This window comes from Oratosquilla oratoria, chromosome 29 (assembly GCF_046742065.1).
Source record: "Oratosquilla oratoria isolate Oo_2021 chromosome 29, ASM4674206v1, whole genome shotgun sequence".
NCBI classification, from domain to species: domain Eukaryota; kingdom Metazoa; phylum Arthropoda; class Malacostraca; order Stomatopoda; family Squillidae; genus Oratosquilla; species Oratosquilla oratoria.
In genome coordinates, this window is record NC_134805.1 from 6606839 (window position 1) to 6623831 (window position 16993).

The 16993-nt window shown below is 40.9% G+C and overlaps 1 protein-coding gene across 6 annotated transcripts in view; it reads right to left on the reverse strand.

The window, feature by feature from the left end:
- The window catches only part of Pgant5 (polypeptide N-acetylgalactosaminyltransferase 5), a 606191-nt gene that overhangs the window by 34027 nt on the left and 555171 nt on the right, over window positions 1-16993 (reverse strand). For all 6 annotated transcript variants that reach the window (XM_076211672.1, XM_076211671.1, XM_076211673.1 and 3 more), the window contains 3 exons: window positions 5330-5496; window positions 4063-4270; window positions 3599-3709 (listed from right to left, as the gene is read on the reverse strand). In XM_076211672.1, the coding sequence (XP_076067787.1) occupies window positions 3599-3709; window positions 4063-4270; window positions 5330-5496 (486 nt within the window). The remainder of the gene's footprint in view (window positions 1-3598; window positions 3710-4062; window positions 4271-5329; window positions 5497-16993) is intronic.

Consider the following 16993-nt stretch of genomic DNA (forward strand, 5'->3'; position numbering starts at 1 on the left):
GTTCCCATGTATGTCGCAAGAGGAGTTATGACATGCTGACTTGGTTACTTTTCCTTACAAGGGTGAAAAAGCCACTGATGTGTGCAGACGCACACACACACACAGTCCCCGACTGTCACTACGGCGGTCCGGGTTCAAATCCTGCCCAGGGCTGAAATAATTTCAGTATCGCTGCGCTTCGAGTCGTTACTCCAACTCTCGTGGGAGGGGAATTGGGTGTTTGTGCGAGTGTAAGGTCACAGCATTACCCATAGATCAGTCATACGAGCTCTGAGCTCTCTCCGGGAGGGAAAAAGCAGTCGATCACGAGTCCAACACGTGATCTAAAGACCAAGGCGATTACACACACACATTACACCCCTTGCAGAAGGTTGTTAACAATTTCCTAACAAGACATGAAACACAAATTAAATGGCCCTCTTTTATGATTTCTTCAATGTTTACTTTCTTTCTGGAGTTCTCCCTTTGTTTACATTTATCCATGACGTCACTAGCAAGTGGTCTCGTGCGCATGCGCGTTTATGCAGGCTTCTATGGAATTATGCGCAGGTATCTACTAAGTTTTTCAATTGGGTATTTTATGAAAAATGTAATATTTTTTTTTCTTTTTCTCTCTCTCGACGGGTTGGGGAGACTATCCTCTCCGACACATATTTCTCGGGACTATTTTGTGCCAGTGTCCGAAGCTGCCCCCCAACCTCCGTTTTCTTTTTTGTCACGGTCTGTGAACAGCTGAACATGTATACTTAATTGTCTACTCCATTCCCAAACCGTTAATAGTCTGTTCCAGAAGAACCTCACTTTTCGTATCTTTCCACTCGATGAGAGTTCATCCAGTGGAAAGATATGAGTATTTGCTTTCCTCCTTATTACCACAAGTCTTCCATTCATTTCAGAGTGATGCCTTTGATTAATAAAAAAAAATATATATATAAAAAAAAAAAAAAATCAGTCCCACCCATTTTTTTTTTTTTTTTTTTTTTTTTCAGAGTTCGTGGTAAGACAGGTCACAAGCTGGACGGTTGGACGAAACACATGACACGCCAGGTCCCAAGGCGGCTCGGGACAAAGGGCTCCTTTGTAGGTCCAGCCGCGGGTAACACGTCTTTGGGGTTCCAGTGTCAGCGTCGGGTCAAAAGGGGTGCCAGGCAAACCAACAACGTAAAGGTTTAATGGATTACAAGCGACCGAGAGGTGAGTCATCACACTGAACAGAGGGCTAGAGAAGGTCAGTTACCGGAGGAAGAAGTGACGGAGGACGGGAGTGCCAGCAACTTGGCACTCGTATCTTAATGACCTTTGGCACCTATGAAATTGGGCCAGGGCTATTGGGTAATGTCCACTCCATTCGAGTAATGTCCACAAGAGAGATTTGGTAAACGCATCATCATATTTCCTATCATTGTGCCTCCCAAACGCTAAACTAAAATAACTTTCAATCCGCCTATTATACCCATTTTAGTGGAACATCATTACCGGCTTAAATTGGGTTACAATAACTCTGCAAGGTTGGGAAAATATGAAAAGAGGAGGTCCTTCCTTATTCTCCCTCGTGTTTTATTGACCCCACAGCGTCTGGCAACGGACCCCGGGCACTTCCACAATCCTCTGGGAAGAGTCTTTTATGTGAAAAGATAAGAGGAAAATATAATCGAAGTAGACACACTTTGGGCGCGATCTGGAGACTGGATGTTGGGCCCTCTGTGTTTTTATCTCCCTATGGAGGGGGGTGAGGGTGTTACAATTACATGGAGTTACGCGGAGTTACATGGAGGACAAACAGTAACAGACCTACTGGTCCTTACAAGGCTGTTCTTGTACTTTCCTATTATTATCATTTTTACCTGTCTATAGGTTACAAGCTTGTTCTGGTACTGTTATTTTCATTTTCTTTTTACCTATCTAGAGGTAAAAAAATCGACGGGTTTCGAAGAAGGGCAGCAGGGAGATGATTCTCCCTGACGTCCGTCTCTCAGGGCCATCGGATGGAGGTCACTGGTTCATGCGTAAGATGTTTGCAGGGCCGGATTAAGACCCTTAGAGGCCCTAAACACTTACGAGATTTTGATGACCCTAACAACAACAAAAAAGCTGAATCCTTATATGTTATAAATTTAACTTTTTATAGCTAAATCACACTAGAAAAAACATAATCCCTATTTAAATCATGTTACAAAAAGTAAATAAATATATGCAAAAAAGCCAATTAATTAAAATTTCTGTGATGCCCACCTTCCCTTGATGCACTAAGCAGGTGCTTACTTTGCTAGCTAACCCAGCACTGGGCATCGTTCCACTCCGTGTGACATGTCCTGATGGATTTGAGGTTCCGAGACTTCTTGCGTAAAATTTGGCTCCATTCTCTCGTGTCGTTTTTCCAGTGAAAGGATTTCGTGAGAGTCCATCCATTTCGTGAGGGTCCATCCATTTCGTGAGAGTCCATCCATTTCGTGAGAGTCCATCCATTTCATGAGGGTCCATCCATTTCGTGAGAGTCCATCCATTTCGTGAGAGTCCATCCATTTCGTGAGAGTCCATCCATTTCGTGAGAGTCCATCCATTTCGTGAGGGTTCACCCATTTCGTGAGGGTCCATCAATTTCGTGAGAGTCTATCCATTTCGTGAGGGTCCATCCATTTCGTGAGGGTCCATCCATTTCGTGAGAGTCCATCCATTTCGTGAGAGTCCATCCATTTCATGAGGGTCCATCCATTTCATGAGAGTCCATCCATTTCGTGAGAGTCCATCCATTTCGTGAGGGTCCATCCTCAATGGCCCCATTTCAGAACTGGGCTATCCTAGGGGGGTTTCGTTCAGCCTTTATACTTAGCCACAGTGGCTTGTATCTGTGCATGGGTGACTATACACGCCCAGTTATGGTTGTGCTGGAATTGTCGTAGTTGTGAATGTGGTCTGAGAGCAGCGTGATTAGCTGGGCCAGACTGATTGAGGAGCACCACTAGTACACCCCGCTTCTGATGTCCGGCAATACATGCAGCCTATTATTGTCCTTGAGACTCTTTCGCAATTACACACACACACACACACACACACATATATATATATATATATATATATATATATATATTTTCTTCTTCTTCTTCCTCGAGTTCTTAATCGTAAGGTACCAACTATGCATAGCTGGGTATGGTGCGTAGACAAACAGCTTGTGCAATATAAAATCCTGCGCTTGCAATCGTCTTGAATATTTTTTCCCTGTGATGTGTGTGTGTGTGTGTGTGTGTGCGTGTGTGTGTGTGTGTGTGTGTGTGTGTAAATTTTTCCTCAGCCAAGTAATGCCATACTAATTTACTGGATCTGTACCCCCCAAACACAAAATTACCTCTTACCAACTAATTTAATTGGTTCCCAAAATCAGAACGAAAAGACTACTGCAATTAATAATAATAATCTATGAGTTCCATCATTACCCATGATTTGAACGCAATTACGGAAAATGATATCATTGATAAAATCTACGAACAAGTCCATTTATGCATAATTCATCAGCCTTAATTTTGCGAACATGAAGACATCGAGAAAAGAATAAATAATATGGGGAAATTCATCACCGTTTCAGAAGAAAACGAACACTTACCATCTAAAGTTGAGTTTCCAGTTGAAGCCGCCCCACGTCATGTCTGAGGCAGTGACGTATTCAAACGTCTCGTCCGATATGACGTCAATGATGGGACAGACGACGCGTGTCCTGCGAAATTGTACCACAAATAGGAATCATCCAAGTTTCTCTTAAGTACCTAATGTTCCGGGTTCAAAATAATAAATACATTTTCTGTGCAACATGCTAAGACGTTTGACAACCTGGGAGGAGGAGGAGGAAGAAAAAGATGAAAAGAAGGAGGGAGAGAACTAGAAACAAAGAGAGGGAGAGGAGAGCGGAGGAAGGAGAAAAAGAAGAAGAGAACTACAAATAGAGAGATGGGGGGGGGGGAGAAACTGCCTGAGGGTTAAACAAACGTCCATAACCGTTTATATTTCAGAGGTAAACACACTAAGCATATCTCCACATTTCCGAAGATCCCGTCCCCTCCCAGCCCTCACCTGTCTTCAGCAATACGAGCCAGCAGGGGCTCTAGCCAACCCTCGGTGCACTCCACGTGAGCGTCAAGGAAGGTGATGACTTGACCGCGGACGTGTTGGGCGCCAATGAGTCGAGCTCGGATGAGACCCGACCTCTTTCCCGTTCTCAGAACGTGCACTGGGACAGGTAACGTGGCGACGTGGTCCTCCAGCTCCTTCCCCAAGTAATCTGGAAGATGAAACGCCAGGAAGAGATGTAACTAAATCTAATTTTCGAAACCTGGCTGGTCACCACCCCAGTGCAGCTATCAGCATCGGGAAATTAATATAATTATATCAAGTATAAGCTGCCGGAGCGAAGGTAAAAGCCAACGGCCAATTAATTTGCGCATCGTCTAAATTCTCCCTCCCCCCCCAAAGCAAATTAAACAAAATGGCAATACCTTATTAAATCTAATAACAAAAAATTACGGCAATTACATTCTCCCCTTTATTTTTTCCTAATGAGACTATTTTTTTTAGATGATTTTGTTTCAATCAGGAAGCCAACCCTTGGTTGAATCAAAACCCTCTGATGATTGATAAACACACATACACATTATATATATATATATATATATATATATATATATATATATATATATATACATCTGAATAGAATCACCAGTGACGGCGATGTCAATCAAATAATTCCGACAGTCGTTCTCGGACTCGAAGGCCTTACTTCTCGCAACCCTTCAGTTCGAGTCCGGGGACGACTGTCGGAATTATTTGTTATATATATATATATATATATATATATATATATATATATATACATATATATATAAATATATATATATATATATATATATATATATATTACACACACACACACTGGGAGGTCATTTAGGATACAAGTTTTGTTAAAATAAACAGCAGTGCAAACACTATTTCATTAATAAAGTTCTCTGGGTACGGTGTATCTGATGAGAGGCTCTCATTCTCATTCATGCCTCCATAGCAATCAGGAGCCCCTGAAGATGACTCCTGATTGGGTCGAAAGATGTCTCGAGCAAGTTAATGAACATGGGTGAAGTTATAAATAAGCCGAATATCAACTTGGTCACTTTCATAACAAATAACGAGAGAATTTCGTAAAAGTTAAAGCTTTATACGTACGAGTTTTACTGTTAATAGTAATGATAATAATAATAATAATAATATAATTAATAATAGAAATAATGAAATCATAATAATAATAATAATAATAATAATGATAATGACGATGAATACAACAACAACAAACCTCTCTCGGACGCGTCGTCGACAAGAATGATTTCTTTGAGGAGATGCCGAGGCGACCGGTTGATGATGGACCAAACGGTCCGCAGGAGCGTCGACCAGGCCTCGTTGTGGAAGACGATGACGATGCTCGTGTCAGGCATCAGCGGCGGGTACGTCTTCGTCTTACACCTGCAGGAGGAAAGGTTTATATTTTTCTTAATCATTCTGTTTGTCGCCCGGCTATTACTCAGTAGCACCCCTTTGGTAATGACAAGGTTAATGAAATTATAACATGGTAGTGTCCTACAGAATGGACATGAATTCACTAGAATCAATACAGAGAAGAATGACCAAAATGATACATGGACTCAGAAATTTGTCTTACGAAGAGAGGCTTAGGCACCTTAGCTTACACTCTCTGGAAAGACGCAGAGTGCGGGATGATCTAATAGAAGTGTTCAAATGGATCAGAAGTTATAACAAGGGTGAGGCAAACAAGGTCATCATAATAAAACAACAGGGCAGGACTCGCAGTAATGGGTATAAACTGGACAAATTTAGATTTAAGAAGGAAATAGGCAAGAATTGGTTTACTAATAGGGTGGTCAATGAATGGAATAAACTTAGTAACCATGTAGTAAGCGCTGAAACTATCAGTTGTTTTAAGAAACGATTAGACAACTTTATGGATGGGGATGACAGGTGGTGATGGATACGGAGCTGCCTAGTGTAGGCCTTGTGGTCTCTTGTAGTCTCCTTTATTCTTATGTTCTTACATAACTTATTTATGAGAGCGCTGCCGTCTTGACAGTCCTCCAGGTCCTATTCTTAAATTGGTAAATACTTCCTGATGCAGCACCCCTTAAGCTCCAATTTCGCAACCATGCGCCACTCATTTTATTATCTTTTTTATCTAAACCCGGGATGGTTTGTGTACAGAACAAAATGTCTGCGTCAACCATCTCTAATGCCTTGTCAGTGGATGCCTGTGTATGGTACTTTCGTTTTCTTCAACTAACAACCTGTTTTACTAGCATCCTGTCACCTCTCACTGTTCTCAGTCACGATGAAACACTTGTTATTGTTATACATAAGCTGTGGCCACGAAGTTGTGCTGCAGATAAAGAATGTAAACAACGATGCTGCGAAAGCTAGACATCCAATATGGCGGACTAACGGCAAGTCACGTGATAACGTAGCGTGGGTGAAACTCGTCAATAGGAGGGTACTGCTCTGGGTTTGTGAATAATTAATAATAATAATAATAATAATAATAATAATAATAATAATAACACTAATAATAACAATAATAATAATAATATACGGTTTATTGGGTATAGCAGCAATACTGCTGAAAATATACAGCCTACAGAATTATAAAATTATAAAACTATGACAGTGAAAAGATGTTGTTACAAGCATTAAATAACTAAACAAAATAGTAAGCTAAGGAATAGCTGTGTGTGTGTGTGTGTGTGTGTGTGTGTGTGTGTGTGTGTGTGTGTGTGTGTGTGTGTGTGATTCACCATGGTCTTTGGATCACGTGTTGGACTCGTGATCGATAGCTATTTCCCTTCCGGAAGAGAGCGCAGAGCTCATTTGACCGATCTATGGGTAATACTGTGACCTTACACGCATACACACACCCAACTCCCCGCCCACGAGAGCTGGAGTAACGACTGGAAGTGCAGCGGTACTGAAATTATTTCAACCCTGGACGGGATTCGAACCCGGACTGCAGTAGTGGCGACCGGGAACTCTAACCACTGTGTGTGTGTGTGTGTATTTACCTAGTTGTACCTAGTTGTATATTACGGGAAGGGGAGCTATGCTCGTGGGGTCCCGTCTTCATTTCTCATTTTATCTAAACTATTTTTAAATTCATGTATTGTTTTTGCACACACCACTTTCTCATCTAACTTGTTCCAACTGTCTATTACTCTGTGAGGAAAGCTGTTCTTTTTCAAATCTCTTCTATAGCTGTCTTTTTTTATTTTCTTTCCGTGTCCTCTTGTATTTCTGTCATCCCATTTTATCAGATTCTCTCTATCAGTAATTTCTATGCCTTTCATGATTCTGTAAATAGCTATCAAATCTCCTCTCTCTCTTCTTTGCTCTAGTGTCTGTAGTTCAAGTTTTTGTAGTCTCTCTTCATATGATAGTTTTGAGAGTGTTGGTGCCAGTTTTGTAATTGCTCTTTGTATTCTTTCAAGTTTTTTTATACATTTTTTTGTACTTGGTGACCATATTGTTGCTGCATATTCTAATCTTGGTCTTATCAGGGTGATTAGGATTTTCCTCACCATTTCTTCATCCAGGTATGTAAATGCCACTTTGATTGTTCTTATTAAATTATAAGTTTCTCCAAAAATCTTATTTATATGTTTTTCAGGTGACATATTATTCATAACAATGACTCCCAGGTCCTTCTCATTTTCTACTTTTTTAATTCCCTCTTCTCCCAAATTATATGATCCTGTTATTCTGTTTTTGCTTTTTCCAAATTCCATTATACTACACTTTTTTGTATTGAACTCCATCTCCCACTTCTTACTCCATTCCTGTACTTTATTTAGATCTCTCTGTAGTGATTCACAATCTTCTTCAGTTTTCACTCTTTTCAGTAGTTTTGCATCATCTGCAAAGAAGCTCATATAGCTTTCAATTCCTTCATCCATATCATTAATATATATAGCAAACATTATTGGGGCCAGGACTGTTCCCTGCGGGACACCGCTTATTACTTCATTCCATTTTGAGTGCTGGTTTCTTATCACTACTCTCATTTTTCTTTCTTGCAAAAAGTCTTCCATCCAATTTAGTAATTTACCTTGTATTCCTCCTTCAGATTCTAGTTTCTTAAGCAACTTCTTATGTGGTACTTTGTCAAAAGCTTTTTTTAGGTCTAGAAATGCACAATCAGCCCATCCATCTCTTTCTTGTATTATATCTATTAGCCTTGAATAGAAACATATTAAATTGGTGACGCATGATCGTCCTTGTCTGAATCCAAATTGCCTTGGATTTAGTACGTTGTTTTTTTCCAAGTATTTTACCCATCTATTTTTGATAATTCTTTCACAAATTTTTGCTATTGTACTTGTAAGAGAGACTGGTCTATAGTTGGTGGGTTCTTCTTTATTTCCTCCTTTATATATAGGTACTATATTTGCTTTTTTCCAATCTTCTGGAACTTTTCCTTCTTTCAAGGAACTGCTTATTATGCTATGTATTTTGTCTGCCAGTTCATTCCTGCATTCTTTCAGAATCCAGTTTGCTATTTCATCTGGTCCATGTGATTTTCTGACATCAAGATTACTCAATTGTATCAATATTTCATTCTTTGATACTTCTATTTTTTCCATAGGGGGGACTTTCTCTTTCCATTCAATCTCTTCAGGTTGTATGTTCTCCCTTGTAAACACTGATTTAAAATGTTTGTTCATAATTTCCGCCATTTCCATTTCCTCAGTGTATTCAACTCCCCCTTGTCTTAATTTCTCCAAGTCCTGTTTGTTTTTCAGTTTATTGTTTACAAATCTGTAGAATAGTTTTGGTTGATCTTTACATTTTTCTATGACGTCTTTTTCATATTTTCTCTTTTCCTCTCTGCACGTTTGTACATATTCATTTCTATAACTGGTATATATTTTCCATTTTTCAGGTTTTCTGTCTTTTTTCCATCTGGTCCAGGCTTTGTCTCTTTTGTCTTTTAACTCCCTACAACTTTTGTTGTACCAGCATTTTACATATTCTTTTTCTTGTTTTTGTCTTGGGACATACTTTTCCACTCCTTTTTTGTAAATTTTTGTCAAAATATTCCATTTCTTTTCCACTGATGTTTCTTCTTTGTATATTTCTTCCCAGTTTTCTTTTTGAAAGAATTCTCTTATTTTATCAAAGTTTGTTTTTTCATACATCATTCTTCCTTTTTTATATTGTTCATTTCTTTTGATATATTTTTCTTCATTAAGTTCCAGTTCAATCAATATGTGGTCACTTTTACCTATTGGTGTTTTATATTCAATCTTGTCCACTATTCTAGGTTCAGATGTAATCAATAAGTCTAGTCTCGATGGTTCTTCTTCATTTCTATGCCTAGTGTTCTCCTGTATCCATTGTGTCATTGTGTGGTCAATAATCATCTCAAGTAGAGCGTTTCCCCATGAGTCATCTCCACCCTTTACTGTCATTTCTTCCCAGCAGATTTCTTTGCAATTAAAGTCGCCCATCATAACTATTCTTCCTCCATCTTCCATTATTTTATTTAATGTTATCTTTGTGTCCTCTAACATACTTTTATGTTCACTCTCCTCCCATGAGGCTGTTTTTGGAGGCACATAATTTATCACAAATTTTCTGCTCTTCTTATCTCTGTCTTCCACTTCTATCATAATCATCTCTACTGTATTCTTTCCATATATGACACCTTTCACGTTTATATCCTTCTTAGTCAGGAACATAACTCCACCCCCTTGCTTTTTCTCTCTGTTTCTAATCCAATAATTGTATGCATCATGTCCTACACTGTTGGGTGGTAGTGGGCCTTTTAATTTTGTTTCTACAATTCCCATTATGTCCGGTTCTTTTTCTTTCAAATAATCATTCAGCTCATTCAATCCTGTTATTAATCCATCTATATTTGTGTAAGACACTCTTAGTTTTCTGCCACTTCCATTGTGTTCTCGGTTTCCCTTATGTTTTTCTTTTGTATGTCGAACTTCCTTAGTTTCATGTTCACTACTCTCCAATAGAATCTCTCTTTCTCTGACTCCGTTCTGTTCTCGTTTTTTGCCTTAGCTTCCAGTCTTTTCTGCTTTTCTTCCTCTCTTTCCTCTTTATTCATTTCTCTTTTTATCCATATCTTTTTGTATTGTTCACTTGTTGCTAGTTTCCCTGTTTTGGATAAGATATTCTCTGCCGTTGTTTGTGACTTGAATTTAATCTTAATTGGTCTGGTCTTGTCTGTGCTATACTTTCCGAGTCTAAATTTCTCTTCGATTTGTTTCATAATTTCTGGTTCATCTTCCTGAACTGATTCTAGTAATTGGCTTACTTTTTCATTTTCCTCTTTGATTCTTGTGGTTCTATCTGTGTTGTGTTTCTCTTCCATTCCTAATATAATTATACATTTCTTCTTGTCTGCTAAATCTCTTACTATATTCTCCTTTTGTCTCATCACTTTAATAACTGAGTCTTCAGTATGTTCTTTCAATTGCTGTTTGACTATGTCAGTGAATGAAACCTTATTTCCTTCTTGGGTTTTCTTCCAATTTTTACTTTCTTTAGCTATCGTTTCTCTGTTTTCTTTACTATTCTTCTTCAATTCCTCATTCTCCACCTTTACCTCTCTTAACTGTCTTTTTAGGTCTTCTATTTCATCAGTTAAGTTTTTATTCGCCTTTTCTAATTCTTCCAATCTTTCAACCCTTTGTAAAATGGTGTTCATATGACCTAACCTACTCTCCAAGTCCTCGATCACCTTATCAACCTTCTTCTCTAGTCTTGTCAGTCGGGGGGGGGGTTTGTGTCCCCCCCACTCTCTTTAAATCCCTTGAAAATATTCTCATCACTTTCTACTGTATTGTTCCTATCTATACTTCTAATCTTTACATTCTTATTAGACATTCCGTCGTCCTCCAGCTCGTCTTGTGGTCGTTTGTTTACTTTTCGGCGGTCTGTTTGGACCAAGTCCTCTACTTCCTCATTACCTTCCATTTTCCCAGCAATCCCTCCCCTTCTCCTCTTTCCTTACTTTCCCACTACCCCACGAGCAATTTCCCCCCACCCTGTAAATACAAAAAGGCACTTCTCTTTGCGTTGGGATCCACAATCTGCACTTTTCTTCAGAACGTTCTTCAAGCCGTCCGTTCGTTGAAAGTGTGTGTGTGTGTGTGTGTGTGTGTACGTGTGTGTGCAAGGCATCAGGCGATCCCGACAGGGTGCAAACACACGTACATGTAAACCCTTACCAGTTTCCATCACATTCACAGGATTTCACCTCGGGTGTGATGCGAGAGCGTTACTCCGAAGCCATCCTGGCTCCGGTGATGAGGGGGAAAAGAGGCGAGGGGAGACGAGGAGAAGAGGGGAGACGGTCACACGGAGATGAACGAGACAGCAGGGGTGGGGAGGGGGGGATTAAATAGATTTAAGCCAAGGGAGACGAAAGTGGATGATGAGAAGAAAAGGTTCGATTAAGGGGGGTGAGGGAAATAAAACTGTGTAAGAAACTTGGAGCGGAGGAAGTGGTGGTGGTGGTGGTGGTAGTGATGATGATGATGATGATGGTGATCATGATGATGAAGTTGTCAACGTAGGAGATCAAGATGAGGGAGTGAGGTGGGGTGGGGAAGACTTTATTTATTTACTTATTTATTTATTTATCTATTTTTATTTTATTTTTTTTCACTCACGGGCTTTGATCCCGTGAGGTGGGGAGATGATGAGCAGGTCTGTAAGGCAGGAAGGAAGGGGAGTGGAAGGTAGGAAGGAGGGAATAAGGAGGAAGGTAGAGGGATGAGGTGAGGAACATAAGAACGGAGGAGACTGCAAAAGACCATAAAGCCTACACTAGGCAGTTCCAAGTTCATTAACATCTCTCTTCCCTGTCCCTCTTAAAACAAATAATTGTTTCAGTGATCCCTTAAAGGGCCATTCACACGGTCAAACGGTTGGTCAAACTCGGTTCGTCAAACAAGCGTTTGAAGTGATGTTTGACCGTGTGAATGGGGTATTTGGTTGTCAAACACGTTTGTCAAACGTGTTTGGCAACCAAATACAGCATTCACACGGTCAAACATCACTTCAAAAATTTGTTTGACAAACAGTTTGATCGTGTAAATGGCCCTTGATTGTGAGCGGGGAAGAAAGGGTAGAAGATGGGTGTGGAAAAAGAGGACTGGTAATGGCCGAATTTGTGGTGGTTCATCAAGTGTTCCTTTCTATTGGGAATCTATAAAAAACTAGAAATTTCTTATTTTCGGATCGAAAAACTCCGAAAACCAGAAATTCGCTGAGCAATTCCTAATGTTCTAGTATAGATTCGAAATTATTTTTTCGTTCCTAATTTTAGCGATTCTCAATAGAAATTTGTGTATGTTCTTCATAAAATTCTTTCCGAAGTAGTGACCCGTTTTTTTTTTTTTTTTTTTTTTTTTTTTTTAAGACAAGACCCGGCCCTGAGTGACGGAATGTTGTCCGTTCCTCCCCTTCTTCTATTTCAACAGTGTTTAAGCCGCAAACAACTCTTGTATCTTGTACTTTCCTGAAGAGGGCTATAGATATTAGCCTAAATATAGAAGTTTAACTACCTTCTTAGTTTCCTTTTCAACTCCGACTGTGGGTTCTTCGTGTAAGGAACAGTGTTTAAGCCCCAAACAACTCTTGTGTCTTGTACTTTCCTAAAGAGGGCTATATATATTAGCCGAAATATAGAAGTTTAACTATCTTCTTAGTTTCCTTTTCAATTCCGACTGTGGGTTCTTCGTGCAAGGCTCTTATGTGTTGACGTTATTGAATTGACGTCTCATAATTATAAAATCTTGTGTATTACAGTCTACTTTTTCATTAAAAATACTTAGTTCCTCCTTCCTTTTATTCTTTCACTCATAAACCTGTGAACAAGTTAGAAAGGAGAGAGAGAGAGAGAGAGAGAGAGAGAGAGAGAGAGAGAGAGAGAGAGAGAGAGAGAGAGAGAGAGAGAGAGAGAGAGAGAGAGAGAGAGAGAGAGAGAGAGAGAGAGAGAGAGAGAGAGAGAGAGAGAGAGAGAGAGAGAGAGAGAGAGAGAGAGAGAGAGAGAGAGAGAGAGAGAGAGAGAGAGAGAGAGGAAAAGGAAGAAAGAGAAGAGAGGGGTGGGGAGAGGGGAGTTGGAAGACTGAAATTACGAGGATGAAAATGTACTACCACGAGCACCCAAACCTAACTCATGCTGTACAGAACCAACGCAAATATATTTCAACTGTTGATCAGCCGTCATATTTCTATATACAGTCATATTCTTGTAATAACGTCCATTTTATGTAATAATAGGAAAGAACTGGTTTACCAATAGATTGGTCAACGAATGGAATAGACTTAGTAATCATGTAGTAGTGAGCGCTGAAACTATCAGTTGTTTTAAGAAAATGTTAGACAACTTTATGGATGGGGATGACAGGTGGTTATGGACATGGAACTGCCTAGTGTAGGCCTTACAGCCTCTTGCAGTCTTCATTCTTATATTCTTAGATAAAATGTGTTATGGTACTGCCCACAATAAACATTGGAAATTAAATGGCCTCTTGCAGTCTTCATTCTTATATTCTTAGATAAAATGTGTTATGGTACTGCTCACAATAAACATTAGAAACTAAAACGACAAAAAGAAAAAACAACACAAGAAAATAAATCTAAAATAAATATTGCATCTAGGTGACAGCAGTAACGAGAGGATGGCAGCAGAGAACTCCAAGAAATTGAATTATTTTGCGAAATTGCACGAATCATTTTGCAAACGTGCTAGTACAGAGTGTCAAATGTTATTTCAAAGTCGCGGCCTTTAAGCCTCGTAATGTTGTCTTAGTCCAATTAAAATTAAGAAATATTGTATGTTTTAGCACAAAAGCCCCCCAAAAATTCTGTGTGATTGTTAGATAATGTTTATTGCTCGCCCATTATATACGCTTTTTTTTTTAAACAGTTACGTTGTTTATATATAAAAACATAAGTCGTGGTACAACTCTAATCAAGTCTCATTCACCACGTCGTCCATTGAAAATTCTTTGTTTTAAGTGAGGAACGAAAGCTACATTTGCGTGTATTCACCTTGGTCTTTGGATCATGTGTTGGACTCGTGATCGACAGCTATTTCCCTCACGGAAGAGAGCTCAGAGCTCGTATGACCGATCTATGGGTAATGCTATGACCTTACACACACACACACACACCCAACTCCCCGCCCACGAGAGTCAGAGTAACGACCCGAAGCGCAGCGATACCGAAATAATTTCGGCCCTGGGCAGGATTCGAACCAGGTACTGCGAGCACCACCGTGCTGACAGTCCAGCGCTCTACCAACCGCGCCACCGAGTCGTTGTGTGGGAGATTGCAAGAGGAAGGAGGGCTGGGAAGGGAAAGGGGAAGGGGAAGGGGAAGGGGAAGGGGAAGGGGGGGGGTGACAGAAGGCCAAATTGAAAAAGACAAAGTAAATGGAAGAAGAACAGCATTAACTCAAGATGTCGAGGTCATTGCAAAGTCGAAGGGATTCAGTTCCCGTGTCCGACTCTCCTTCATCTAATACGCACACCAACACGACTGCGTATATAAATATAATTCGTCCGTTAATAAATGAAACGATATTAACTGTGAATGACAGGAGGTAAATTTAGCGACAGGTCTTGTAATTGAATTTCGTCCCCTTTTCTGTTCCAGCGATTTGCAAAATTGATAATTGTCACAGTTTCATTGTTTCAAATTCCGGGATTAAAAAGTAAAATAATATAAATATATACGTTTGTGGACATTTCTGGCGGAAAGAAAAAATGCTGTTAAGCAAAGATGGCGTTCAAGTGTGAAAAAAAAGCGCATCGGTTTTCATCCCTTGTTGCTATGGCGACCATATTGTGACGTCATATGGCCATAATGAATTTCGCATGTGTGACGTTGTTGGTAGGAGGAGGCGCGACTCTCACCCCTATACTGCTTAACCATGTGTGTATATGTACACACGCACGTACACATACATTCACACATATAGCGACCAACAGCGGAAGCCTACACACGGTGATCCTGCGTGACGGACGTCGGGTGGAGTCATCTCCCCACCGGTCGTCTTTAAGTCCCACCAACATCATCACCTGTATTAGGAGGTACAACCCTGAGGGGCTGACACGCGGTCCCCGGACCGGGTCAAGGTCTCTGTTAATTCTGGACTACTTGTACCCTACTTTACACGTACTCCTTAACCCCTCCTCCTCCTATTAGGGAGTAGCATTGAACCTGAATTACACTGATACATCGCAGATATGTAAGGGAACAGTGCACGAGGATAATGCGGATCTGCAGGTTTCCAGCCAACGATATTCAAGGTAACAATACTACTACTACTACAACTACTACCACTACTGCTACTACTACTACTACCACCATCCTCATAATCAGTATGATTATTACATTTTGTATTCACTTGTTCATTTATTTAGAACATCCACGTAGAACGTATCTGTTTCTGCCTGGAAACAACCGGGATGAATCGGAAGTCTCCCTGAAAGCTTGACCGCGATGATCCTAGCCAGAGAAGTGTGCGTGCAGCTGTGTTGTCACGACGCTCGTTCTCATTGGCTGATAAGATTAGTGCAACCCACTCCCATCTACCTCAACCTCCATCCCCTCCAGGATAGAACCCGGACCTCTGTGAACCGCATCAAGGAGAGAGCATATCGGACCATGACATCTGGGCAGAAGCTCCCATGTCCAATTTTGTCCAGATGCCAAAAATTCTCCCAAATATAAAATAATAATAATGATGATAATGACAACGACGATAGCATCACCATCATCTATAACGAAACTGGTGAAAATCATGACGACAAAGATGGCGCGTACTTGTCATGGAACTGCCTAGTGTAGGCCTTATGGTCTCTTGCAGTCTCCTTCATCCTTATTTTCTTATGTACCTAACGCAGCAAGAGACCCATCACCCGCCCACGAACGACTACAAGGATACATCGGCGACAACGCCGTCAGGAAGGTCCTACCGATTCAACATCGATCGGGTTGGGCTCCCTCGCGTCCCCCAAATTCGAGGCCATGTCCCTCGAGGCCACGACAAGGGTAACCGCAGCACGGGGTCTGTCCCTCGGGAGGAAGACTCCCCCCCCCTCCCGCCTCCTTCAGTAGAGGAACATGCTGCCTCCCTCAAATTCCACCCCCCTCTCCTTCGTGCAGGTCATTATCGTCATGCCTCCGAATCCATCTGACGCGCAGAGAGAGAGAGAGAGAGAGAGAGAGAGAGAGAGAGAGGAGAGAGAGAGAGAGAGAGAGAGAGAGAGAGGGGAGAGAGGAGAGGAGAGAGAGAGAGAGAGAGAGAGAGAGAGAGAGAGAGAGAGAGAGAGAGAGAGAGAGGAGAGAGAGAGAGAGAGAGAGAGAGAGAGAGAGAGAGAGAGAGAGAGAGAGAGAGAGAGAGGATAGAGGAGAGAGAGGATAGAGGAGAGAGAGGATAGAGGAGAGAGAGGATAGAGGAGAGAGAGAGGAGAGAGAGAGGATAGAGGGTAGAGAGAGGATAGAGGATAGAGAGAGGATAGAGGAGAGAGAGGATAGAGGAGAGGATAGAGGAGAGAGAGAGAGAGAGAGAGAGAGAGAGAGAGAGAGAGAGAGAGAGAGAGAGAGAGAGAGAGAGAGAGAGAGAGAGAGAGAGACTCTGACTCTGAAGGAAATAATCATCATAAGGTTCCCCCTCCACTTTCGCCTCTTTTGCTGGTTCCCACGTACCAATTCTGCGTACGAAGTCTCTATCTTACTGTATCACGGTGTATCGCCTGTATCACAGTGCAAGAAGGCGCGCGTACACACACACACACACACACACACACACACTATAAGCCATACGAGAAGAGACTAAAGCCAATGGAATTGCCAATATTAAAAGATCGAAGAAATAAAAGCAACTTGATCACAGTGTTTAGGTCACTAAAGGTGATAGGCTACA